Raw genomic sequence first — 24,575 nt, forward strand, 5'->3', positions numbered from 1 at the left:
CCCTGAGCACAGTGGAAGGGTCCCTGCTGAGTAACAGCACAGGCTGCCTGCAGCTGCTCCTTGGTTCCTGGGGACCCAGTGGAACAGGACGACCACAGATCCAGGCTCCAAGGAACGAGGCAGTTACACACAGCCAGCCTGGCCAGGGCTGCCCAGGCCCACGGCACCTGTGGCTCACTGGGGATTGCAGTGGCCCGGGAGGTGCTGCCACACTCCTGTGACAGCAGCTCCTCTGCACGGCGAGATGAATGCAGGCACAGGCACCTAAGGACAGCAGGAGAGAGGAGCGCTGCGGGGCTGGGCCTGGGCAACAGTGAGCCACACAGAAAACTGCAGAAAAGGTAAATAAAATCGAGCTGTTCTAGTGCTTACCTCAGCTGGGAATTCCAGTACGGTGGAGATGTTGGTTAGTACTACTCTGAAACAGTTACTAATCAGAGCTTTTGATAAAAACCATTTAATATTTCCATTAAAATGTACACATGACAAAACCAGACACTATACATTAACATGGTGCTCATGTATAAACAAATGTACACATTTCACACAGCAAAACAAACCACTGGAACGTACAATCCTCTGGGTGCGCTTGAGTAACTAAGGTAAAAGGAATGAAATACCTTTACCAAAAGTAAGGTGTAGTCATTGCAAGGGTACTTGGCCTGGCGTAAGTCCCAAGAGTTGTCCTAGCATTTGAACCCAGACACTAGAACAAGCTACATCGATGTAAGAGTAGCTAAAATTTCTGTATAGTGTTACAAGTTGTGAAGTATGATTTATAAAAAATTAAGTAACTTTAGAATGTTGACACTTGTCAACAGTTAACTATTCAGCTACTTCACCTTTTAATGTTTGGTGCATGGTGGCCTGTGGAATGTAATACTGAGAGATTACAGAAAAGTTACGGGAACCAAGACTGAGAATTTTAAGTTTTAATTTTCTACCTTCAGTGACATAATTTACCGTTTTTTGTATGAGATTATTTGTAAGTCTCTATGCAATTCAAATAAGCTGGTTCCAAAATGAAGCAAGTTTTTAAAACTAAACTGTAAGGGAGGGTGAGGCAGTCATGTCTCCATATGAGCTTGACCATTACTAAAATGGACAGCAGAGCACAGTTCTCCTGTGCTTTCTCTTTGCCTCATCCATTCTCTGAAAGGAGTCAAGAAATAGAAATTCAGGTAATTGTTCTCACTCAGGGAATGTACATTTCACCTGTTTTTTATAAAAAAGTCAGAGCACTTTGAGTTTTTAGGAGGATTTACAGGGTCAACAATATACACAGAAAATTCTGCACAGCCCTGGTGATGTCAGTGTTGTTCCCACTAAGGCTCCTTAAGGCTTTATCTTCTTCTCCTTAGGCTCAAGCACCCTGAAGCATCATCCAAGTCAGTCAAGATCCCTTCCTCAAAGAAAACTGGCTCATACAGTTATGTCAGTTCACACCGATACTTTACCAACACACTATTGCAGGACATTTAAACATCCCCCAATGGTTAAAAGAGGACTCTTACTGTAAGAACCCTGTCTATGATCCAGGAAAATAGGCTGAGGCTGGTGTCGCAGCAGCTTTTGGCGATGGCTGTGCTTTGGCTGGCAAGTACGGTCTCAGGTACTCTGCAGAACAGCACAGGACGCTGCATTGAAGCATGGCTGTCCCCGCCCTTCAGGTACATTTCAAAGAACACCTTCTGTTCCGTACTTACCCGAGTTAAGTGTGTTTTGACTGAGCCCTCGTAAAGGAATGCTGTCATCTTTCTTCTTGAAATACTTGGATTCCAGCCCCAGCTGATCACCACTAAAAATAGAAAGGCAAATTAAAATTTAAAGCAAATGCAGTTTGGCGTCAGTGCATTATAACCAGGGCAGCTACAGGCTTGGTCAGGAAAACCTTCACTAGAAGTGCAACTACTGCCTTTCATGACTTTTACCACGTAAAGTTAAGCCATCACTGAGTAGGTCAAGAACAGCCTAGAACTAATTTTTTTCAGTGAGCCAGCAGCCGATGGCTTAGATCTGTCAGCAGGAGCAACACCGAGCTGCTGTTCCTTGGGGCCCGCTCCTACCAGCACAGCTCGTCCTTTGGTTTCAGCAAACGAGCACAGAATTGGTTAACACGGTAATGAGGAAAGGCAGATCACAGGACCAGGCTGATACCAGAACCTTCGGTCAGTTCCCAACACACCAAGCTGACCAAGGGCTTCACAAACTGAAATAACGCAAGTACTCAATTGCCGTAGCTGACACTCACTTCTCCTTGTTTGCTGCGTGACCGGCTGCAGGCACTGTGGGAGCACCCGAACACCGACTGGGTTTCAAAAGCTGTGAGTTCAACTGAACCTGCAGAGACACAGAGCTGCAGGTCAAGAGTTACTCCAGACCTGAGGGTCCCCTCCCCCGAGGGCATTCACAGAGCCAAATTCCCAGAGATTGTTCCTGCACCTCACTGGCCCTGCTGTGCAGCAAAGCCTGTGAGAAACAGCCTAAAGACAAGCATTAGCTATGAATAACAGTCACAATGCTCAAGGCTGAGAGCCTAAGAGCAAATACAGTAAATACGCACTTTGAGAAATATTCAGAATGTTGTGCTTTGATATTTTTTACAATTTAAATAAAACTTTATACAATAAATAAATACAATTTTATACATTCTTCAGCAAACAAAAAAGTTAAAGTGCCTGCCTTTGATACTGGACATTGGGAATTTCCATTTTTGCTGTGCATAGGTTCCAGAAAGTTCTGGAAGGCATAGAGAGGCGAAATGGGATGACTGATTCCTGAGCTATGAAAGGATGGTCGGTCAGGCTGTAAAACAAATAGAAACTCATCCATAAATGAGAAACATAATTTTACAAGTAACCGTAGAGATTAAAAATTCCAAAATAAAAAACTAACTGCCATTACAAAGCCAACACTTATGTGAGTCTTCCTGATGGGAAGAAAACATCATTTTTACAAGATTCGCACACTTAAAGAAAACATAACTTTTTTAAAGTTAGATGAGGTGAGCACTCTCAGCTAGTAATAAGCTACACACCCTGTCACTGATTAAAGCAATTAATGTATCCAGCTACAAATCCAGAGTCCTCTTTGTATGACCAGCCCTTCCACTGTGAACAAGCAGCCCATCAATCCCTGCTGTCACTGTGACAGCAGAGCCCTGTACAGCACAGGGTGAGAAGCAGCAGGTCATGCTGTTCAACAATGACTGCAGGCAGCATTTCTTAGCCCCTGACTTTGCTGTTTCTAAAAATCATTAGAGTATTGAAACAGTACACTTTGGGTTTTAACCTTTACCAAGAGAATTAGTAAGTGAACCTCTCAACACAAAAAGCCTTTTTTTTTTGCCTTCGCTCTGCACTTCATCTTTTCCAAACCAATTCTGTTATTGCTTTGTGTATTTTATGTCAACAAGAGCTTAGAACATTGTCACCTACAAGGCCCAGGGCATCAAGAAGCACCCAACAGAGTTTTATATTGTTGAAAAACAAACAAACAAAAAAGCCAAACCACACCCACCCAAACCTGTAAGACCAGAAGAAGACGAAAGCACTTTATTTTTTCTCTTTGAAGGCCCTGCATTTTAGCAACTGATGCCCACCTCACCAGCCTGTTATGTACAGCTCTACCTTACCATGCTGAGAGGTGAAACAGCAGCTCTCCCAGCAGCAGGGGCACTGGCAGGACTGTCCAGCTTCTTTGCCATCTGAACTTCACTCAGCTGTCTGTTCAGCCACGTGATAACTGCAAAGAGGAAGAAAAAGCTCGAGTCCATTTGCTCCCTCCTACAAGCTGTTGGAAATGGCCAGTAGGCCCTCCTCATCAAAAGGGACAGCTCACTGGGTGTTTTTCCTCCCGAGTACCAAGCAAAGCCATTTGTTGAAGCTTCCTCTCCCCTCTGAGCACACACCCCACAGCCCCAGGCACCAGCCCCAAGGGAAGGCTTCCCTATGTGCAGCTCTTGGCTGTTGCATGCCCACAAAGCCAGAGGCTCATTTTCCACACATGACAATAATGGCAGCTCTTCACAAAAACCCCAAAAACTGCTTCTATCAATTCTAATAGTAGTGAGATCACTGGGTCATTTTTGCAGAGGGAGAAATCAAGCTGTATAGACCTACCATTTTCATTGGTTTTCAGTAACTGCTTACTTTCTTCGAGTTTTTGTATTGTACTTTCTAGCTGCTCTTGTAGCTTGCAAACCTGTAATTTCCATAATAATTTTAACACTATCAGGAGTGTTATACCACTAGCTACAAACAACAACAAAAAAAGCATTATGAAATTATTCTAAAATTAAAGAAGTTTGAACTCAGTTTGTCACAAAAGCAACACAGTAATTCTTTTAAAGGAAGCCCTACTTTCAGCTAGGATTTTGACAAGGTGACAGCCAGAATCCTTTTTGACCTTTATTTTTCCATTATTAAATAGTGCAAGGACTCTCAACAGGGGCATGTCCTGTTTAATGGAATGGAAGGAAAAGGTTCACTCTGCTCTTGTTCTTATTCCCTTCACCAACTTCCATGTGCATGTGCCTTCTAAAGGGTGCTGATTCATCCACTACATTGCTTTGTTCTCTTCAAACAATTTTTGTTGCCTTCCATATAAACGGATGGCTTTTACGAATCAGGTTAACATTAAAAAATCTGGAAGTTGATGACACATTTAAATAAATATGTTAAATAAGGAAAAGAGTATACTCTACTGCATGGAAATATTTAAGACCTTATTTCTGTAACTAAGTTAAACCCCACAAAAGCCATCCAAGTCCATACAACAGCATTTCCAGCACACAAGGTTATCCCATCAGTACCTCCTGCTCTTTCATGCGAAGGGATTGTCCCATCTCCTGCGACTCCCTCTGCTCTTTTTGAAGTTTCTCTTCTTTTTCTGCCAATAGTTTTTCTTGCTGAATTGTTACTGTATTTTTCAATTTTAATTTACTCATTAGAGTTTTCAAATCTCCTTGTAACTTCTTGATAATTTCATTAGCCTATAAAAAAAACCCAAGCCATGTATTACAAAAATAAACACCTAAGGAAAAGGGAGATGTGCAAGGGAAGTGCCATGTTCAAACAAACCTTAAGGAGTTCAGCTGACAGTGACTTAATTGTTGTCTCTAGTTTTTCAATATGCCTTTGTTTTTCCTCTGTACTCTCTTCCAGTATCACCTTGAAAAGAATGTTAGGAAATATAATAAGTGATATACATTGTTTATGATTTCAAGTAGAATGTTCATAATTCTCTGAGTACTATCCTTACAAGGAACCAGCCAGTGCTTTTCAGTCAAATTTTATAGGATCTGGATTACCAAAAATACCATAAACTATTACTCCAGTCCCACAGGATTAAATCTGAACCCAGTATACTTTCGATGCCATAATTTAGAATCTTAACTACATTTGAAAGCTGACTAGCTGTATTCATGAGAACTGGTCAAGCAGCTACTCTATGGAAACCACAATTAGGAAGGTTAAAAAAATTAATGAAGAAACCTTTTGCTCCTGTGTTGCATCTAAGACTTCTTTTGTTCTGGTGACGAGCTGATCTTTGTCTTTGATCTCTTGTTCCAGGACAGCAACTCGTGTCTGCAGCTGATTAATGAGTTTCTCTTTTTCATGGCATTCAGCATCCAGAGTTGTGTTTTCCCGGCGCAGGGACAGCACCTCCTGCTTTGCTCTTTGACATTCCTAAATGTTGGGAAGGAATTGAATTTTATTCTTCAAGAAAACCTGTAACAGTAATTTAAACAGACGTATTTAAATAGTAAGCATAATATGGAATAAAGAGGAAATAAATGAACTTAATATGCCGTGTTTCCTATGACGTGCCCAGGCAGGCACTGTTAATGCTCTGGCAGTAGTAAGCTTAGTTTTGGATACTGGGAAGTCGTACATCTTCTAATCCAGAAAGCTTTGCTTTCAGTTCTCTGACTGTGGAGTCTCCTTTGTATCTCCTCTCTGTTAGGTCTTTATTGATGACCTCGAGTTCTGAGAGTCTGTTCTGCAACTGCTGAATACTTTTCTGATGCAAATTTTCCAATTCCTTTTTCTGTTGTTCGTGCTGTTGTTGGTACTGAGTTTGTGCCTGTGGGAAGCAAAGAAATGAAGCAGTTATTCGATGACTCTGACTACTCCTATTCCCATACAAGAATCTTGTTCATTCTTTCCAACTGTTGTACCTGCAGAGCTCTTTCCTTCTCACTTGTCAGCTCCTGTGAGTGTTTGTTGCTCAGAGCTGTAGTGTAGGATGTCCATTCATTTTTCAGTTTGTCAAGCTCCCGGCTCTTCTCTGACAAGCTCTGTTTAAGTTTGACAAAGCACATAGAGTTTAAAAATGTAAGCATTTCAGCCAATACTGACTCTTTACTGATACTTACTAAAAGGACATGGAATTATCAAAAAAAGTCTAAATTTCAGCACCAGACGCTGAAATATGTTAATTTTGTAAACAGGAAAAGTAAGGCACTGAGAAGCTGAAGAGCACCGTTCTAATGCTGTAGATAAAATAATCCTAACCTCCAAATGCATTTTTTTCCAACCACTATTCAAGAGTGAAAAAAAGAAATAAAGTTCTTCAGTGGGATCTTTTCCTTTTTTTGATTTGTAATTCTGCATTCCAATTCAGCAAACACATTGCAGTAACTCCAACTGAAGCTGCAGACGTGAAGCAAATACTCCACTCAAAAAAAAATTTTAACACTTTTAATGGAATTGTTCTGTTTCATTATGGTCAAAAAAGTCACCTTGATAATTGCAGAATCTGACCCAAATCATTCTCTTGAAATACAGAATTACTATGCTGACTGCAAAAACCAAAATGGAGTAATTAAGCCCAAGACTTCCAATTTATTTACCACAGTTCCTTAATTTTTCCAAATAAAATAAATTTCCAATGATTCATGGAATATATGAAGTACATTTATCATTTATCTTCACATGACCATATAGTTAGTATTCAATTTCTGTGTGCACACACAGACCTCTGCACAAAATAAAGTAAAATTCTGCTTGAGTGCTGCAAGAGCTCAATTTAATTCTTCAGCTGCTGGCTTTGTTCACTCTCTAGAAAGGCTACGCTAGACTATTCTCTTCACTCAATCTCAAGGCAGTTATCTTGGCTAGGTAGTGGCTAACCAACCAGCCTACAAAAAGAAACATTTTCCATAAATCACAAAAACTGCACCACACAAAAGTTTAAAATGTATGTTACCTGTTGAGTATAGCTCAGTTGCCTGGTAAGATCCTCTTCAGTTTTTTTAAGCTTTTCTTCCAACATCATTTTATCCTCCTAGATACAAATTGACATCAAGCCAAATCCTTAGCTCCCAAAATACATGTAGCATTTAGCTCCCATTGAATCAGCACAGCCTGCCTAAGCACCCATAGACTCACTGCGTTTGTGAAAAGATCACCTTGTTAAATAAGTGTCACACTGAATTAAGATATAATTAGTAATTTCAAAAGAAAAGGTATTAGCCCACAATGTAAAAACCCCAAATTAAATTCTTACCAAATTTCTACAAGGAAATAGTATCTTATTTACAAGACATGTTTACAAAGGAGTTACTTAAACAAGAGATCAACTGAAATACCCTAAAACTGTGTTATTAAAATGGCTTATTAGGCGCCTGGAAACATGACAGCACAATAGGAGAGACAAATCCCAGGCTATGAAACTGACACAGACAACAATCAAACTATGAGACCTTTAATTTCTCACAAAATCAAACCTAGCATGCTACCAAACTGCATCACGTTCTGATATGAATTGGCTTTTTATAGCTGTAAGTCCTTTGATGCCCACCAAGCCTCACAATTACCAGCAGCCTGTGCTCTCCTACAGCCAAGTGCAGAACAGAGCTGAAGGTTCCAGAAAGTGCTGCAGCTGCCCTGGCCATCAGCACAGGCTGTGAGCAGGGCAGTGCAGCAGCCAGAGCCCGCAGCAGCTGCACACCACGTGCACTGCGTGTGAAACACCGCCCTTCCTGCCGCTTCAAACGGCACTGCCCGCGTGAATATACAGAATGCATTCCCACTGCCAGGGGGATGGCAACAATTCAGATTTTACAGCATGCACCCACGTAGCTGCATGCAATTACATATTTGGGCTAAAAGGAAAAAGAAACCAGAGCACACGACTTGGTACATACTTTGGAATTACTCGGAATGGAAAAAAATGCTTAAGTACATACAGCATTGAGGCTTAGCTGCAGTTACAATAAACTTTGATTTTACCTTAAGGCATTTCAAACAGTTGGCTAAAAACTTCTTTATTTCTGCATCAGTTCCTGGCAGGAATTTTAGAGAGAGATGGGTAAGGTGTTTGAAAGGGTTGGTCTCCACTACATTTAAAGAGACAGGTGTGTGATCTAGAGCAGGTGCTGAAGAAACTAACTGCAGCAAAAACCTAGGGAAAAACCAAGATAATCAAATGTTTAGCATTTTTTTTTCCTGAAGCTACCTGTAGACCCTAATCTATTTCCCAGTAAAATGTATTTTTATATGTGCAGTAAAAGGCTGTCCAGTTTTTGCTCAAGAAAGAATTCTCTTCCAAAGAGTCAGGTTTTGCCACATCCACCGACATATTCAGGTCAGGACAGGTCAGATTATCCTTTTCTACTGACTCTTGTCAGTCTGAGTGACTGACAAGCATTTCAAGAGCTCAGCAGGTAAACACAGAGTAATATGGCACAAACTTGTGACCTACCTTGGGATATCTTTGTTCTGCTCCTGAATGCATTGCTGAAGCAGATCTATAAACTTTTGCGGGAAAGCAGAGAAGTCTACCAAGAGACCTTGCTGGGATTTCAAACTATACAAACAGACAGGAAAAGAAATGTTAATGATATAGAGAACTATAATTTACTTCCCATAAAATATTTTGTTTACAACATCAGAAAGAACCAGTTCTGATCATTAAAGTTTACTAGCATGCTTTTTGCAATCAGAAGCGTGTCCACACATCACAAAATCACAGAAGTGGTCAGTCTGGAAGGGATCACAGTGGGTCAGCTGGTCCAACCTCCCTGCTGGAGCAGGGTCATCCTGGAGCACACCTTGGATAATAATCCCCAGAGGATACTTCTGATCACAAGAGTTCTTGCAAATGGGCTGCACTAATTAAAAACCAGAAGTTGCTGTGGTGAACAAATGCGTTCCTTTGAGTAGGCATCACCCTGACAGCACAGCACAGAGCAGTGATGGACAGGCACAGGACACAAGCGCGGGAGCCTCAGGCATTACCTCGATCCCCCACTCACCCATCTCTGCCCCCCCTTCTCCACAGACACAGCAAACTCAGACAGAAACATCCCGCAGTGCACACACAAAGCTGTGCCCCCGTGCAGCAAAACACCCCTGCACATCTCTCCTGCAAACACTACTTTGCCTTTTGATCCACACACTGATCACACCTCCCTTTCTGAAAACAACACCAAAGCCACCCACACCCCCACCAAAACCCCAAACAAACAAAAAAAAACCACACCAAAACAACCATAACAAAACAAAGCAAAAATAAATAAATACCCAAAGAAAGCAGAAAACTGAACTGTTCATCTGTTCATGCCTGGAATCCAAATTTGTTGATTTGCTCAAATTCTGAGCAAGTAAATGAGACCCAACAGTACAATTATGCAAGAAGCCCCTAAGATACAGGCACAGGTCTGTAAAACCATGTCCGTGCAAACAGACTTTCTTCTCATAACCATTTCCTGAACTAGTTCACACCCACACACACACAATAGTCTGTAAGAAGCAGTTAGGATAAACAGAAGATACCAGCAGTATTCCTCTGTGTAACCTGAGCTGGTCACCCTCCTGAGCCTGCCTGTTCACCAACTGCTCAGAGCACAATACTGACAAAACACTGACAAAACCCCAAGTGAAAACTGAACTCTAACAAAGCCTGAACTCTAACACAGACCACTCTAAGCTAAAAACATTCCCTTTTTCTTTTTTGCCATTTAGAAATGTTTCACAGAAAAAATACTGTGATTTCACTTACCTTTGAAAATCTTCCTCTGATATGACAAGGTTATAAAGGAAAAAAGGATCAGTATCATCAGTCAATCGAACAGCTAAGTCCTGAAAAGATGTACATTTAAATAAGATTAAAATAGTATAAATATTTTAAACCAGCAAACAGTATTGAATGCTTTCATTGTTTAGTCAAAAATACAACAGAATTGTGGCAAGTGATTCAGAACATGTAAAACATTACCATTTAACACAACTTCAAATATTACAGCAAGAAAACAAGGAAAACTCTTTCACAAAAACAAGCCAAGTCAAAACCTTAAACTTTGAGCAAGCAAAGGTTTTGAAATTCAGTGTGCATCCCTAATTTTTCAGAGAAAAAGCTATTTGCTCCTGTTTTTCCCCTCATGAAACAAGTGCAGCACTAGCAGTCCACTGCCATGGTTTACTAATACATCACTCCCATAACTGGAAGCCTTTGTGAGCACACTGCTCCTGAAGGGAATGAAACCACCAGCTGCTTTTATACACTGGAATGCAGAGCTCTGCAGACTGGATACAGCTGAATCCAGGAATCCCGGATGGCAAACTGCAGGATTATGCCGCTCAGCTTTGAAACAGACATTCATTTGTTCACTGGAGGTCTACACAGTGTTTTGGGAAACCTGCCCTCTCCATAAGCACTAAGCCTCGAATTCCAGGGATGGGTTATGCAGTACATCAGGCTCAGGCAGCTGCTCCCTGGAACAAGGCTCACCCCTGTGGCAAGGATATTTCGTAGCAGGGGTACAACAGTAAAGTACAAACGTGTCAGCTGCTCCAACATAACGAAGCGTGACACAGCACTGTACATACATAACTGAAAGGTTTTTCAGTAATTCAGGTGCCAGTAACGCCAACAAAACTCTCAGCTGAAGATAAACAAATAAACAAATTCAGGGATTTACACACAGAGAGTTACAATTAACGCTACCCCCAGCCAGCTGGGGTGGAGTGATGGGTAGGATAAAATGCCTGCTTGGTTTGATGTCCCATTAGCTGATGAGGCATTGGAAGTTCTCCTTTAGACCGATCACTCCCTGATGGACTCAAGTGCATTTCCAGTTTCCAGGCTCCTCCTGGCACAGGCTGCAGCTCAGCACACTCTTCTGACTGAACTGCTTCTGCTCAGAGGGAAGCACCACTATCACTGCCACCGGCAGCAGAATCCGACCAAAAACTGCTGTACTCCTAAACAAACACATCTTTACCCAACAACACCATAACCAACATTAACGTCATGCTGGGGGGATGAACACTTCAGTGACAAACCAGACACACAACACAAGAGATGACAAAGTCTCCAGAAGTGGTCTCATTGTGAGTTCCCCTGAGAAAGATTTTTTTTTCTCACAATTTAGAACCTTGAACCAAAGGTACTCCTAAGCTCTAACTCATGTTCCCTGAGCATCTTCAAATACTTTTAATATGCAAGCTTGCTAAGAACCATCAACAGCCAAACTAAAACAGAGGGCTAAAAAAGGCTGGAGGGATGGGGGGAAAGGGTGGAAAAACACAATACCAAACCAACTAAGTTACTCAAAAAAATTGTATAAAAAATAAAGAAAATAAAGTAAGGTCAAGCAGCGAACACTAAAATTCCACTTTGATTTTCCCTTTTCTACTTTCATGAAATGAAATTCAGATAATACCTAATGAATGACAGAAATATGATGAATTTACAAACCTTTTTATGAACAGGATTAGAAATTGACAGTAGTTCAATATTCACTCGAACATTTAATCTCCTGTGTACAAAAAGATGAAACTCAGTAATAAATCAAGAAAGCATTCTCCAAATAACATGTGTTCACAGCTGCATTAAAGGAATCAATGACATCTCAAAAATAAAAATTTAGGCAGAAACGTTAAGAAAGTTCCCACTGATGACTACACTTAAAATACAGGAGTTTCAGTCACTGCAGCTCCTCAGTCAAAGTTGGTTCTTTTGCTGCTTGCTTGTTATCCACCAGACTTTAAATAGCAAGGCAGAAGTTTCGAAACTCTGTCCAGAAACTAGAACGTTTGTAAAAGCCTGTTGAAATTCATTAACGCTCAAGCGTTAAGTAAATTGCTCAAGCTCCTGATAATCATTTCTACAGGGCTACCTTGTCTTCAATGATTTCTTATCGAGTACTAAGTCACTTATATTACAACGCACACCACAGATATCAGCCTTTCAGCGCCTTCTCACACTGTCCAACCCAGACAGGACCCATAGTGCCGAAATTGATCCTATTTTGAAGAGACGCTTGGCATACGAAAAGCCTGGGCTTTCCCCAGCAGCACCCTCGCACAGGCGGCTCAAACCCGCGAGTCCCTGCCCGCGGGGCGCTGAGGAGGAGCCTCAGGCTGAGGGCGCCTCAGGAGGCCGCGGTGCGGCGGGGGAGAGGCGGGAGGAGCCGCGGCAACGCTGAGGCCCGGGAGACGCCAAACACCGCGCGGCCCGGCAGCCGCCCGGCCCCCGGCTCGCCTCAGCCCCGGGCACGACGGCGCTGCCGCCGAGCCACGGCGAGTTCGCTCCGCTGCCGGCGCCCCGCCGGGTTCACTCCCCTGGCGAGGCACCCACGGCGACTGCCCGGGCCTCGCCGGCTGCCCCCGGCCTCGCCCGACCGGTCCCTCCCTCACCCGGACGGTGCCCGCAGCAACCCCAAAGCGCAGCACCGCGGAGCGCTGCCCAGCGGCGCTGAGAGCAGGCAGCGGGAAAGCGCCCGTGGCTCGCAGCCCCTCTGAGGAGCGCAGAGAGGCTCCCGCGGAGCCGGGCCGCACTCACCGCTCCTCGCAGCCGCAGCCCCGCACTCGCACCGACAGCGCCCGGTCGAAGATCCGCTCCGCCGCCATCTTGCTCCCGCCCGCGGGGAGGGGCCGCAACATGGCGGCGCGGGGGCCGCCGGGAGCGGCGGCGGCGATGGCGGCGCCGGAGCCGGGGCGCTGCGCTCATTTCGTGCTGAGGAAGAAGCGCTTCTGCAGGATGATCCCGGCGCCCGGCAAGCGCTTCTGCGGGGAGCACGGGCACGAGGAGGTGCAGGGACCCTTCTCGGGCCGGGAGGGCGGGCGGGCGGGCTCGGGGTGGCCCCGCTCTCGTGGCACGCGTGGGAGAGGCAGCGCCTGTGCCTTCCCTGGAGCCTGTACGCGCCGGGTGCTCGCTGCAGCCCAGCAGCAGCCCTGGCCTTGCGTTAGGGGAGTATCCTTGTAGGGTCCAGTCAGTATTAAGCTCTCGTCTCCGTTTCTCCGTTCCGGTTAACTCACTTATCCTGAATAGATGTTTTATGAAGCTGATGCCCCTCAACAGCAGCTTCTTTAAAACACAACACTGAATGCATGCTGAAGTGTTTTCTAAAACTTTCCTAACTAGGAACAAAATGACAGAAAAAGAATTCCGTGCCCTCTTGATCCAAAACAGTGAGTATATGTAAATGCTTTTCCCGTTTTTTGTCAGTATTCACATGATACTTACTTCTCTCTCCTTTTGGCTTTTAGCACTGTATATGAAGACCAACTAGAAAAGCACTTAAAAAAATGCAACTCAAGAGAGAAGCCAAAGCCTGTAAGTGCAGTGTAATTTCAGCACTTCCTCTCAGATTTAAGACCTTAAACATTACAGTCCTGCAGAGAATTTTCTGTGCTGACAGCAGCTGTGAGCTGCAGGGCAGCCGGTTTAGCAAAGCACTTCTGTAAGGTAGGATAGAAGCTCTGTAAGTACTCGCTGAAATGCAGCTCACATTCCAGTCCCCTCATATTCTCTGTCCCTTCTCACTGAATTTGGTACACTTTTTCAGTTCTTGGTTACAAATAAAAATATTGAATTCATTTTTCTCAGAAACACGCGCAGGGAAGAGGTTCTCACAATGCCATTCATTTCAGAGGCTGGGTGAAAAGTTGTGCTGGGAAAGCAAAACCTGCAGAGAAGCTCTGGGTACCCCAGGCAGCTGCCCACTCCAGCAAGGCTGGCAGTGAGCCACGGAAAGCTTGGCTGACAGCTCCTGAGGGAAGCAACGGGACGTGTTTAAACAGCTCTTTCAAGAAAGCAGAGGATGGCTTATTGCCTGCCTTTCTGCCTTATTAGAACTGCACCTTTAGTATTCCCTGGGAAACTTGAAAATGGTCTCTGGAATTTGTCTAGTAAACCCTGACTGCTTAACTCTTATGAATGTGTTCAATCTTGAAAAACTGTGTCAGAAGAGTCATTTCTGGCTGGAATTCAGGATCAGACTATAGGAGGGAAAATAAGTTGGAAAATCTTACTTTGCAGTGGATTCCTATTGCTTAGGAATACCTTACCATAAGAACACCAAAGAATTTAGCTATTTGCTTCCTGGTAATTGACTGAATCAAATTTATTTAATTTTTTTTTTTTTAAGGTCTACTTTGTTCAAGATATTAATGCTGGTTTAAAAGAGGTAGCAGAAATACCAGAAAAACAAGTGAGTACATTATTTGGTTTTAGGTTCAGTCCTCACATTACATGTTGCAATTTATGACTGCAAAGATACAGAAAAATTCAAAGGTCTCATATTTATTGGTGTCACTTTTTTCCTTAAAAAGGTTCCTCTATCTTCTCTATCTATCGAAGAGCTGCAGAGTTTAATTACCAGGTTGAAAAAAGCAAGTAATGGTGAGCTTAATTCTAAATACTAAAAATAAGATGTTTTAAATTGAATTGATTAAACATTTCATTGTTATTTTTGTTGTTAGATACCTGTAGCCACATGAGATAGGTGCCATAAAACACATCTGAAATAATTATCAGGCAGACCTCCAATAGCTAAATTTTACTCCAAAAAGTAAACTAGGTTGGAAGAATAATAACACTCCAATCCTGTGTTCCCTTCCTTTTGTCTTTTTTTCCCTCACTCAGATATCACTACAGAAAACAATACAGCTCTGTTATAAACATATGATGATAGCTTTACACTCCCAGCAGACTGTTTTGTTAGTGCTACAAACTGAGCTCATGTCACAATTGTAATGTGTGTTACAAACTAGGAACCCTTGGAAACTCAAAAGCTATACCTAAAAGTTTTGCATTTGCCTCCAGGCCTGGAACTTCATCTTAAGGAACAAATACTGTCCCACCAGGCTTTACAAGAAGCCTTAAGTGATCCAAAGAATGGGGAATCTGCTTTCAAACACTTGAAACAACAGGTTTGGTCTGATTTGCTAATAACTATAGAGGAGTTGGGACATGGAATTGTGGAATTGTACTACTGTAAATCTAAATGACTGGGTGCATAATTCCAGTTGCTTCCTGCAGAGGAAACCTGATATGGTAAAACAGAAGATGTAATCCCTTTCCTCTGTACACACATCATCTTTTCCCTAATCCCTCACTGAAAGCAAGGCTTAAAAAAGTCTTCTGCAGTTTGGTGAAGGAATAATTTTTCTATAAGGCATTACAAAACACAGGACATATATTTTCTTGGTTCACAAGTAATCTTTTGATGTTTGTAGGCTTCTATTTTAGGTACCATGGAAAAATTGCATTTACTTGGTCCAGGAAGGTGTTTTGTTGAGTTTGGAGCTGGGCGAGGAAAGCTGTCTCATTGGGTTGATATTGCCTTAGAGAATGTTGAAAGTGTTCAGTTTTTGCTTGTGGAAAGGGCAACCACAAGATTCAAGGTAAGAGGATATTGTTACATTAGTAAAGTATAATTTTTAAACCATTGCCATTGAACCTGTTATTATTTATTTTTTATCCTCAAAACATTTAAATTTTACAAGTTATACATTCCATACTTCACCAATAGCAAATTTATTAGAAAAAAATCCTGATATTTAATGTTGGAAATTCACAGATGTCGACTTGACAAGAAAAAAGTCTGGCATTAATACCTGGAGCAAAATTATAGTTATTAATGGCCAGCCCTATGCAATCTCTTGTTCTGTTTAAACAGGTGGATGGAAAACACAAAAGGAGAGATTCTATATTTGAGAGGCTTCAAGTAGACATTCAGCACTTATGTTTAAGTAAGTTCTTTTTGGCCTGTGTCATTCTGAAATAGAGGCTTATTTTAAAATTTTGAATTGGGGTTCCAGTCAGTTTGTGTGTAACATGCTTAAATGTACTTGGTTCTGAAGATTATTCTCAGTGGTTGCTTGGACATGTTGATGCTGTATGTGTACACATATATACACACAGGCATGTGTGAATATACACAGATACACATATACATATATTTTAAATGGAGTTTTAAAGTTTTCTACTTTTTATACACTCATGGGACATCATTATAGGTGAGAAAGTACCAAAACAAATACATTTTGAAGGTTTTTTAGCACTTGCAGAATTAAACATGTTTGCATTGTTTGTTTTATGTGTAGAGTTAAGCGAGTGATGCACCATCAATGACACAGAATTTGTGGGAGCAGCTGTCAGCAGGAGATGCATTAGTGTCATATTTATCTTTCATAGGCAGTATAGAAAAGGCTGAAATGGTTAAATGTGCTTCCCAGCCACTGCATCCTATTCTTTTAATTTGTCTTAACAAAATGTGCCAATCAATGTATTTTTAGTAGTGGCAAACATTTATTTCTAAGTGTGCTGAAATTATAGTATTCAGAAAAAACAGAGGTGCTGGGGTAGTTGTAGATTGGATGGGGGCTTGTTGGTTGTTTTTATTTTTTTCCCTCCAGATAAGGTACCTGTTTTGGAGAAGAAAAAACTACCAGTGGTAGGAATTGGGAAGCATTTGTGTGGTGCTGCGACAGGTATGAATTACAGATGTGTGAACTGCAGAAAGTCAGGAAATAAGCCTTACACGCTGAATACACTGATCTTCCAAATTGTCCTTTTAGGCTGTTCTTGCCCTCTAACCATTTTTTGGTGAGCACAGTAATTATATTCTAAGTGTCTCTTGACTCCAGTGGAATAGTAAAAGGATAATAGATGTCAGGATACTTTAGGCAGAAGTGAAGCCCTTCTTGGCTTTACTAGATTAGAACAGAGAACAGTGTGTGGTGGTATGGGTCATGTATTTGAGGGTACTTTTTTTAGCACAGTTGCTTCTTCTTTGAAACAATTTTCTTTCTCAAATTTTATTGGCGGTCTGAATATGTATCCCAAACACAAATAAGATTGTGTTTCTGTCCTGATAACTTTAAACTAATAGAGTTTTTCTAATGTTATATGGCTACTCTGTAGAGAAAGACATCTCAAATATGACACCTTTATAGGTAGTGTGACAAAGATGACACAGTTAAGCATTTAAGAAGTACATGTGCATATTTAATAGATTGTGTCCCAGATATTAAACTTCTAGAGCAAATGCTCATGTGTTTTACAGGGAGGAGATTCTCCTACAATATGCCAATTTTTTAACCAAACTATTTTAAATTCACTTTTTCAGAACAAATATTTCAGAGGATAAGCTCTTTGAAGCTCAAGAGAAACCACATGTAGGATTTTCATGTTTTCAAAGGATGTTTGTAATTTTTAGTTATCATTGAACATGCTTTTTGGCTTAGTTTGTGATATGTAATGTTATTTTTCTTTGTGGGAAGCACATTCCCAACCATGATACAGCCTTATGAATAATGGCATGGTGTTTATAGATATTTTTTGGTGGGGGGGATGTATTTGTTCATTCCCAGATCTTGCTTTGAGATGCTTGGTTGAAAGTTACACCACTTGCTGTGATGGAAAAGATGAAGAGCCTGCACCAAAACGCTGCAGGGCTGCTCAGACAGAAGTGGCTCCTCATAAATCTGCTGGTAATGAAAGCACCACAGAAGACCATAAGCCTGTAGCTGGAATTGTTATTGCTTTGTGTTGCCATCACAAGTGTGACTGGACACATTATGTAGGCAAAGAGTTCTTTAAATCAGTAGGACTGGGACCAGTAGAATTCCATTATTTTCAGAGAATGAGTAGTTGGGCCACTTGTGGCATGCAAGAAACCACAAGCAAAGCTTCTACAAGTGAAGACAGTGAAGATCAAACTAATGACACAGAAGAACATGAGCACACGCTCAGCAGGACAGCAAGTGGTTCTGATACTTTACAAGGGTATGTACATTTTTTTTCCTAGCAAATGGACTCCAGCAGAAAAGCTATGTATAGAGGCACATTAAATTGTTTTGGGTCCTCAAAAGGACTAATTTTGTAGAAACATTTAATTACTAAACTTATAGACATATTTTACTTTAAAAATATTATTTTCATGGACGTACATTTCAAAATATTTCAACAGTCATGCTTACCTGACTGAAATGAACTTACAATGATTTCAGTAGTTTTTTCTAAGCTTAACTATTAATGTTAATTACCAAAACTATTTTCTGACAGCTGTTCATTCCTTCCTTCCATTCTCTGGAACCAGGATCATGAGCGTTGAGGAGCGGAAGGAGATCGGTTGCCTCTGCAAACGGCTGATTGATCACGGGCGGATTGAGTATTTGCAGCAGCAAGGATACAAGGCTGCACTGCAGTATTATACAGAGCCTGCTGTGTCTTTGGAGAATGTCCTGTTGACAGCTGTCCCAAATCCTTCTTTGATACCAGAGCCAACTATATGACAGGAGATAGATTTGGAATTGGTAGGGAAAAAAACCAAACCCTATAAAAGTCGGCTGGGTTTGTTTTTTTTAAACTAATCCATTTCTTACAAAAAAAAATAAAACCTTTTATCATCTTTCCTGTACCCAAGAAAAGGTCTTATATTTTCCAGTTTCACTGGGAATTACAAATATGCAAACCAGTTCTCATCAGTGGAAAAATAAAATCCCTAAGAATATTTGAAACCTGTTGTAGCCTCTTTGCTGTGAAGATGTGTATTTGATATTTTCTTCCATTCACAGTTACCTTCTTTATTCATTAGGATTCATGAGAGGAGGAGAACCAGAAGTACAACTTTCCACATTTCCTGAAAGACAACAGGTTAAAATAAGTTGACATACTTTATTCCCACTTTGAAGTTCAGAATAGCTTTGTATTTCCTCTTAAAATATTTAAATAGGCCTAAGTACTTTGATCAGCCTGTTCTGCTAGAGAATCTATTCAGAAAGAAAACTTACGGCTTAAGTGTCATCTTGGTATATTTTTGCTAATTTGATAATTCATTCATTAAATATTGATAAGAAAAAATCTGGCTTAGTGTTCTGAAACAAGAGTATTACATTTATTTTTGAAGCCTTCACAAAACACAGAATGAAGATCAGAGAGATCATTTTATATCTGCAGTGAAGTGCTCGCTGCAAGTAACAGCTGCCAACTGAATATCTGTTCCAAAGTGCTTATTTGGGTCTCTTACTGCAACATTAAAGCTGTTACCCCAGAGACAATGAACAACAAATTTTTGTCATGTTTTAGAAATGGGACAAAACTGGGGATGTTTTGTTTAAGTGACTATGTTTTGTGTCAGGGAAAGCAAGTTGTGAGAAACATCTGTTTATCAGGTGTTGACAGTTCATTGCCAAAAGATATATCTTGGGAACATAGACATTTCTCCCTTAATCTTCCTCTGGAAGTGCCATCTGGTCAACATCCAAAAATAGGAAAAGTTGAGCTTCATGAATTAAAGGATGCTAGAAGACCTTCACTATGTAAACTGATTAAATTGCAAATAGGAAAGACACTCATCAGCTCCTCTTTATCCATGGTGTAGGCAACTCCGGCACATTTATTACAGTGCTCCATGGCTCCAGGATGTTCCTAGCAGAATCTGTGCTGTTTGTTGGAGACCTACTGTGCCAACTCCTGCTAAAAGTGCCCCTGTCCTCAGTAAAAGCCTGTTTACAGATTGTTTTGGAAAATGTTACTCATTTATTGAGAAGGTTATTCATGTTTCATTTTTATGTGTATCCTAGATTTTATTCATCCAGTTTATCCCTCTCTTCCTCACTGCATTGTGGACAGATCAGAATTAATAAAAAAGCCATACCTGCTTTCTTGAGTGATTCCTGGATATACATGTGCATGAAGTCAATGCCAAACATTTCCTGTTGCTCCTCCTCATCTGTGTCATCACACGGAGGGAGTGTTACCTCTAGCTCCAGTGGGTTCCCTCTGAAGTTTACAAATCTAGGAATTCACCAGAAAAGGTTAGTCTTGCAGTAAGTTTTGTCCAGAGAAAATAATTCTTTTAAAACTGAATTAAGATTTCTCAAACACTATTTTAAGCAAAAAGAAATTAAGTTCTTGTTATACTAAACTCACCACTCTATCAGTAGTATTAAGCAAGCTAAGAAGATGCTTTATAACAGTAACTGACTGTGGTGGGAAAAAACATTGTGGTCCTCATCATTTTTGTCTTCAGTTTCTGACCCCACTATCAGATGTATTGAGCTTTTACAAACAGGTGAGTAATTGAGTGCAAGTGGCTCCTCCCAGCTTTGCAAGGCAGGAGCCAGTGCTGTCTCTATTCTTGTTCCACCTTTGGGTCTATGCTTGTATATATTTAGTTAAGAAGGTTCTTACAAAAGAGCTGAGAACAGCTTCCTGGGTTAGGCATGGTTTATGCAGACCAGCATTCTTTCTCTAAAACAGCCAGCATCGAATAATTCAAATGAAAATGCTAAGAACAGGAAAGTTTCTCTCACAGTATATGAAGGAGTAGTTCAAATTCTACCAATTAAGAATTTACATTATTTTTTATTTTTCATGTAAAGTACATGACAGTTTCATCCATGCCCTTAAACCTAAAAAAAATTGTTTAATGCTGAATGCTTGAATTCTCAATGGCAAAGTTCTACTTTTTGTCATTTTAATGCCTGCCACATTTTTCTGTAAGCTCGTGCCTTTAGAGAGTGATATCAAAGGGCAATTATAGTGGAAGGGCTATGAAATGAGAAAATGTATTACAGTCTACTTTTCATGTGAGACTGTAACTATCATAATTTACTTCTTTAACTAAGTTTCATTACACAAAGCTTACTTCACCACATCCTTAATTGTTGTGAATCTGTATAATTATGCTGATTTATTGTATCCATTTGTACAACTGTGGTAATGCCTTTTCTTCACCCTTAGTATGATCTACATGATCTACAACTCAAGGGGGACTTCAAAAAGTATTTTCTAGTTATTTTCATTTATATTACTGGTGCTTTTTCTTACCTCAGATTTGTCATGCCCTTCATACAAGCTGGTATATCCTTAAGTTTGTTGTTGCTAAGAACAAGAGTACTAAGATTTTTCATATTACAAATGGTTTCTGGCAAAGAGTTTATTTCATTCCTTTGGAGCCATAAAGTGTGGAGGTTTTCCATTCTGAAAAATAGGTATTTGTGCAATAAATCAAGATTCATAGAATTAATCCTCTCAGTCATTACTATAAAATTAATTTTTTCAGCCACATAAAGGACTCATAGTGCAACAAGTCTCAAAGGAAACCCCATATCCAAGATAATCACCTCTGTTCAAAAATGATTGACAATAAATATTTAACCTTATAATTTATACTGAATTTATTGTTAATTGAATGGATTATCCAAACATCACATTAGTGCTGATAAAATCCTGACTTTGGAGTGAGGTTAACATAAAAATTATCTTTTGAAGTAGTGTTTATTAATTAGAATTTCAATGCAGTGGAATTGAGACTAAGATGAGCTTTGAGCTGTATTTACCTGTCAATTGCATCAGGAAGCTCCTGGAGTTTGTTTCCCCCCATATCTAGCCATTCTAGATTTGGCATGTTGAGGAGAGCTGAAGGGAAGGCAGTAAACTGATTCATGCACAAATCTATGTGTGACAGCTTCTTTAAATCACTGAGCTGAAAAGAAGGGGAAATTTAATGCAACTTTTTGTATCTGCTGCAGCAGTACAGCAGTAATCTAGTAGTGTTAAGAAACATTACAACACATTTTGGAGCCAGTAAACACAGAATGGTTTTGAGTTCCAACAGCTGATAGTACCTGACAATAACAGTTCTGCCTGGAAGGTAGATAGGTTGGGAACTAATAAGGCAGCAGAACTTTACCTCCCACCCAGCAGTGAGGGCCATAACTGCTGATTACAATGCAGATATGCCCCAAGCCTCAAGAAAAAAGAATGTTAAAGGCAGCATTGTCCTTAGAATTTCATACTCCATGCAATATGCCATTTCTTGTTAGTCAAATATTTAGATTTTTATGTATCAAATTGCATGGACCGTATTTTAGAGTGAACCATGACACCTTCCATGCTGTGAAGTCTACTGCCCTGGCAAGACATTCTAAAAATGCATTGAAGGACCTAAGTCCTTCAATGAATGATGCCTTCAGGTGCTTTTGCAATGTTCAAGTGGTACAAAGATGTTTTATAGCAGACCTGGTGCAATTGCTTCAACACTGAATGCCACTCAAGTGTACATAACCAAAGCTTCCCTGTGCTCACATCGCTGCAGTCTCTATCAGACAGAACTATGGATTTCCTGCGTTACACCCTGCAACCTGTATCCCCATGGATTCTGTAAATTCTGGATTTTGGTTAATAGTGTATATTTCCATTTGAAGATTCTATGCTATTGCTAGTTGGACTCACTCAATTTTGCAAGGTGCTGATTGCTGTCAACTATTGCCATGACTTGTTTTTTTAAAATAAATTAAAACAAGTAAATATGGTTACATACTTGTCATCTCTGTCTAAGAGACTGATAGTTACAGATGCAGGTCTCTCACATTTTGGTCTGTTCAAATTAAAGTCCAGTAGTAGGTGAGTAGTTGTTTTCATTCTTTCATAGCTATTTTCAGCATTTGAGTACAATTGTTTACCTCTGCACGGGCAGTTGTATAAATCACACAACTCCTTTTCAGATATAGCTGTTCTAGTTAAGATGCTTACAGCTGTCTTTTGGCATATGGTATGAATTTGTACTCTCAACCATAAAAGAGAACTTTTCTGTGCTAAGGCATCAGATTCTTAGTGGGGTAAATCAGTGATGATATCCAGCCTAAACAAATTGATATGGAGTGTGTCACTGCCCTCTATGCACTGCCAAGTCATTTATTTATCTGGCCAAAATAAAGACTGGCTCCTTCAGCTACTCAGGTGTGTGTATGTGCTTCTCATGTGGCTTCAGTTTGACCAGTCATGGAAAGGTTGTTCACATCAGTGTGGAGTACTGTGAAATCACAGCATCACAGCAAATCTGAAAACAGAAATGCAAATGCATAATGACAATTGGCTTTGGATAAATTCAAAATATGCATTAAACAAAACTAAACAGTCTGTCAAAACCTGAGTGGGAAGATCACAGATACTTCTGTTGACAGCCAGTTCCAGTCTTTCCAGACTGATGCAGTTACTTATTTCCTTAGGAACAGATTTTATTCTGTTGTAACTGAGAAGCAGCTCTTGGAGGCTGGTCAGCTGGCCTGCAGAGAGCACAAATGAGAAATGTTCATGTTTATTCTATTTGAAGCACAATATCATTTGTTTTGCCTTATCCTTTTACTGTTATAAAAATGCTCTCTTTTCCCACGAAACAAAACAAACAAACTAACAAACAAAATCACCAAACTGCAAATAGCAGCACCTCAGGACTCTTCAGTACAGGACTGCAATCTAGTTGAGTGCTGCAAGGAAAAACCCAAAACCAAAAAAAATGTGACTAGGCTACTCCTGCCATGGACTCAGAGCATGAAGTTAGTTTTTCAGTATCACTTTGCTAGCTGCATTCTGATGCTGTCCCTGCTGTGCAAATAGGTCCTTTTTTTGTCATGGGCAGCTTTCATAGTGATATGTCTTTTCCATCCAGCCCCATTTTTAGTTTATAGGGAATTAAGGGTTTGGAGATCTCTATCTCACTGTCAGGTTTAAATAATCTGTTTTCTTACTACCCAATAGAATTATTAGACAAGCAAAGGGCACAAAAACGGTACATTTGTGTGAGACCAATTTTCTTAGAAAAGCAGGTTAAAATAAAAAAGCACAGCTCACCAATTTCCTTAGGTACACTTTCAATTGAGTTGCGGGATAGATCCAGAACAACAAGGCTGTGAAATCTTCCAATAAACTGAGGAATTTTCTGCAAACTAGTTCTGTGAAGCTGCCATTCCTGGAGATGGATTAGTTTCAATAAGCACGAAGGTAATGTCTAAAACAAGAAATACAAACCAGAAAAAAATCAGCTAAGAATACGGGCTGAGGCAGAAGTTTTATTTGAAACACTGACAGTCTGTCCTTTTTCTAAAGCTATACTGTAACATGTAGGTTACAAAATGAATCCTGATAACTAAAATATGCTCGAAATACCAAGCATAACCGATACAATTTTAATATCATACGTATTAGGAAAAGGTTTACATTTTATAAAGTTTTACATCAATATATTAGGAAAGGGTTCTTCCCCCAGGGGGTGGTTAGGCACTAGAACAGGCTCTCCAGGGCAGAGAGCACCAAGCCAGAGTTCAAGAAGTGTTTGGACAATGCTCTCAGGCACATGGTGTGACTCTTGGAGATGGTGCTCTGCAAAGCCAGGAGTTCAATTCAATGGACTCAGCATATCCCTGATTCCATGATCCTGAAGTGAACACCAGTGTGGGTTGTCATTCTGATCACAGATGGAACCTGCCCTCTTTTGGCTCCCAGGATTTAGATACCTGCACTGTCATTGATAAGTTTCAGGCTTGTTTTTG

At 40.6% G+C, this 24,575-nt stretch overlaps 3 protein-coding genes across 6 annotated transcripts in view; 1 reads left to right on the top strand and 2 right to left on the bottom strand.

Annotated features, from left to right (window-relative positions):
* Positions 1–32: 32 nt before the first annotated feature.
* On the bottom strand, positions 33–12,918 carry SASS6 (SAS-6 centriolar assembly protein). Of its 2 annotated transcripts, XM_038144848.1 has the most exons (18): positions 12,793–12,918; positions 11,707–11,767; positions 10,009–10,088; positions 8,710–8,814; positions 8,238–8,409; positions 7,213–7,290; positions 6,182–6,301; positions 5,896–6,087; positions 5,496–5,690; positions 5,082–5,171; positions 4,814–4,993; positions 4,122–4,203; positions 3,635–3,744; positions 2,683–2,805; positions 2,252–2,340; positions 1,707–1,798; positions 1,515–1,617; positions 33–330 (listed from the first exon to the last, which is right to left on the bottom strand). In XM_038144848.1, exons 1-17 carry the CDS (start codon positions 12,891–12,893, stop codon positions 1,529–1,531), a joined length of 1,959 nt encoding a protein of 652 aa, XP_038000776.1. In that variant the 5' UTR covers positions 12,894–12,918; the 3' UTR covers positions 33–330; positions 1,515–1,528. The 2 variants fall into 2 exon arrangements, with proteins under 2 accessions (XP_038000776.1, XP_038000775.1); XM_038144847.1 differs by lacking the exon at positions 33–330 and having other exon boundaries at positions 442–1,617.
* TRMT13 (tRNA methyltransferase 13 homolog) lies at positions 12,866–18,758 on the top strand. Of its 2 annotated transcripts, XM_038144856.1 has the most exons (11): positions 12,866–13,041; positions 13,375–13,421; positions 13,500–13,566; positions 14,381–14,443; positions 14,565–14,634; positions 15,058–15,164; positions 15,471–15,638; positions 15,914–15,986; positions 16,653–16,727; positions 17,610–18,024; positions 18,338–18,758. In XM_038144856.1, exons 1-11 carry the CDS (start codon positions 12,892–12,894, stop codon positions 18,531–18,533), a joined length of 1,431 nt encoding a protein of 476 aa, XP_038000784.1. In that variant the 5' UTR covers positions 12,866–12,891; the 3' UTR covers positions 18,534–18,758. The 2 variants fall into 2 exon arrangements, with proteins under 2 accessions (XP_038000784.1, XP_038000785.1); XM_038144857.1 differs by lacking the exon at positions 16,653–16,727 and having other exon boundaries at positions 18,338–18,751.
* LRRC39 (leucine rich repeat containing 39) overlaps positions 18,047–24,575 on the bottom strand; it is an 11,759-nt gene continuing 5,230 nt past the window's right edge. The window contains exons 4-10 of one of the 2 annotated variants that reach the window (XM_038144861.1): positions 23,878–24,034; positions 23,176–23,312; positions 21,585–21,730; positions 21,073–21,225; positions 19,898–20,037; positions 18,820–18,880; positions 18,047–18,525 (exon numbers count right to left, since the gene is read on the bottom strand). In XM_038144861.1, coding sequence (XP_038000789.1) covers positions 18,825–18,880; positions 19,898–20,037; positions 21,073–21,225; positions 21,585–21,730; positions 23,176–23,312; positions 23,878–24,034 — 789 coding nt within the window. In that variant the 3' untranslated portion in view covers positions 18,047–18,525; positions 18,820–18,824. Of the gene's footprint in view, positions 18,526–18,596; positions 18,881–19,897; positions 20,038–21,072; positions 21,226–21,584; positions 21,731–23,175; positions 23,313–23,877; positions 24,035–24,575 lie in introns of those variants that run through there. The other variant, XM_038144862.1, reaches the window with a different exon arrangement.

The sequence above is a fragment of the Motacilla alba genome, chromosome 8 (assembly GCF_015832195.1).
Source record: "Motacilla alba alba isolate MOTALB_02 chromosome 8, Motacilla_alba_V1.0_pri, whole genome shotgun sequence".
In the NCBI taxonomy this organism is placed as follows: Eukaryota; Metazoa; Chordata; class Aves; order Passeriformes; family Motacillidae; genus Motacilla; species Motacilla alba.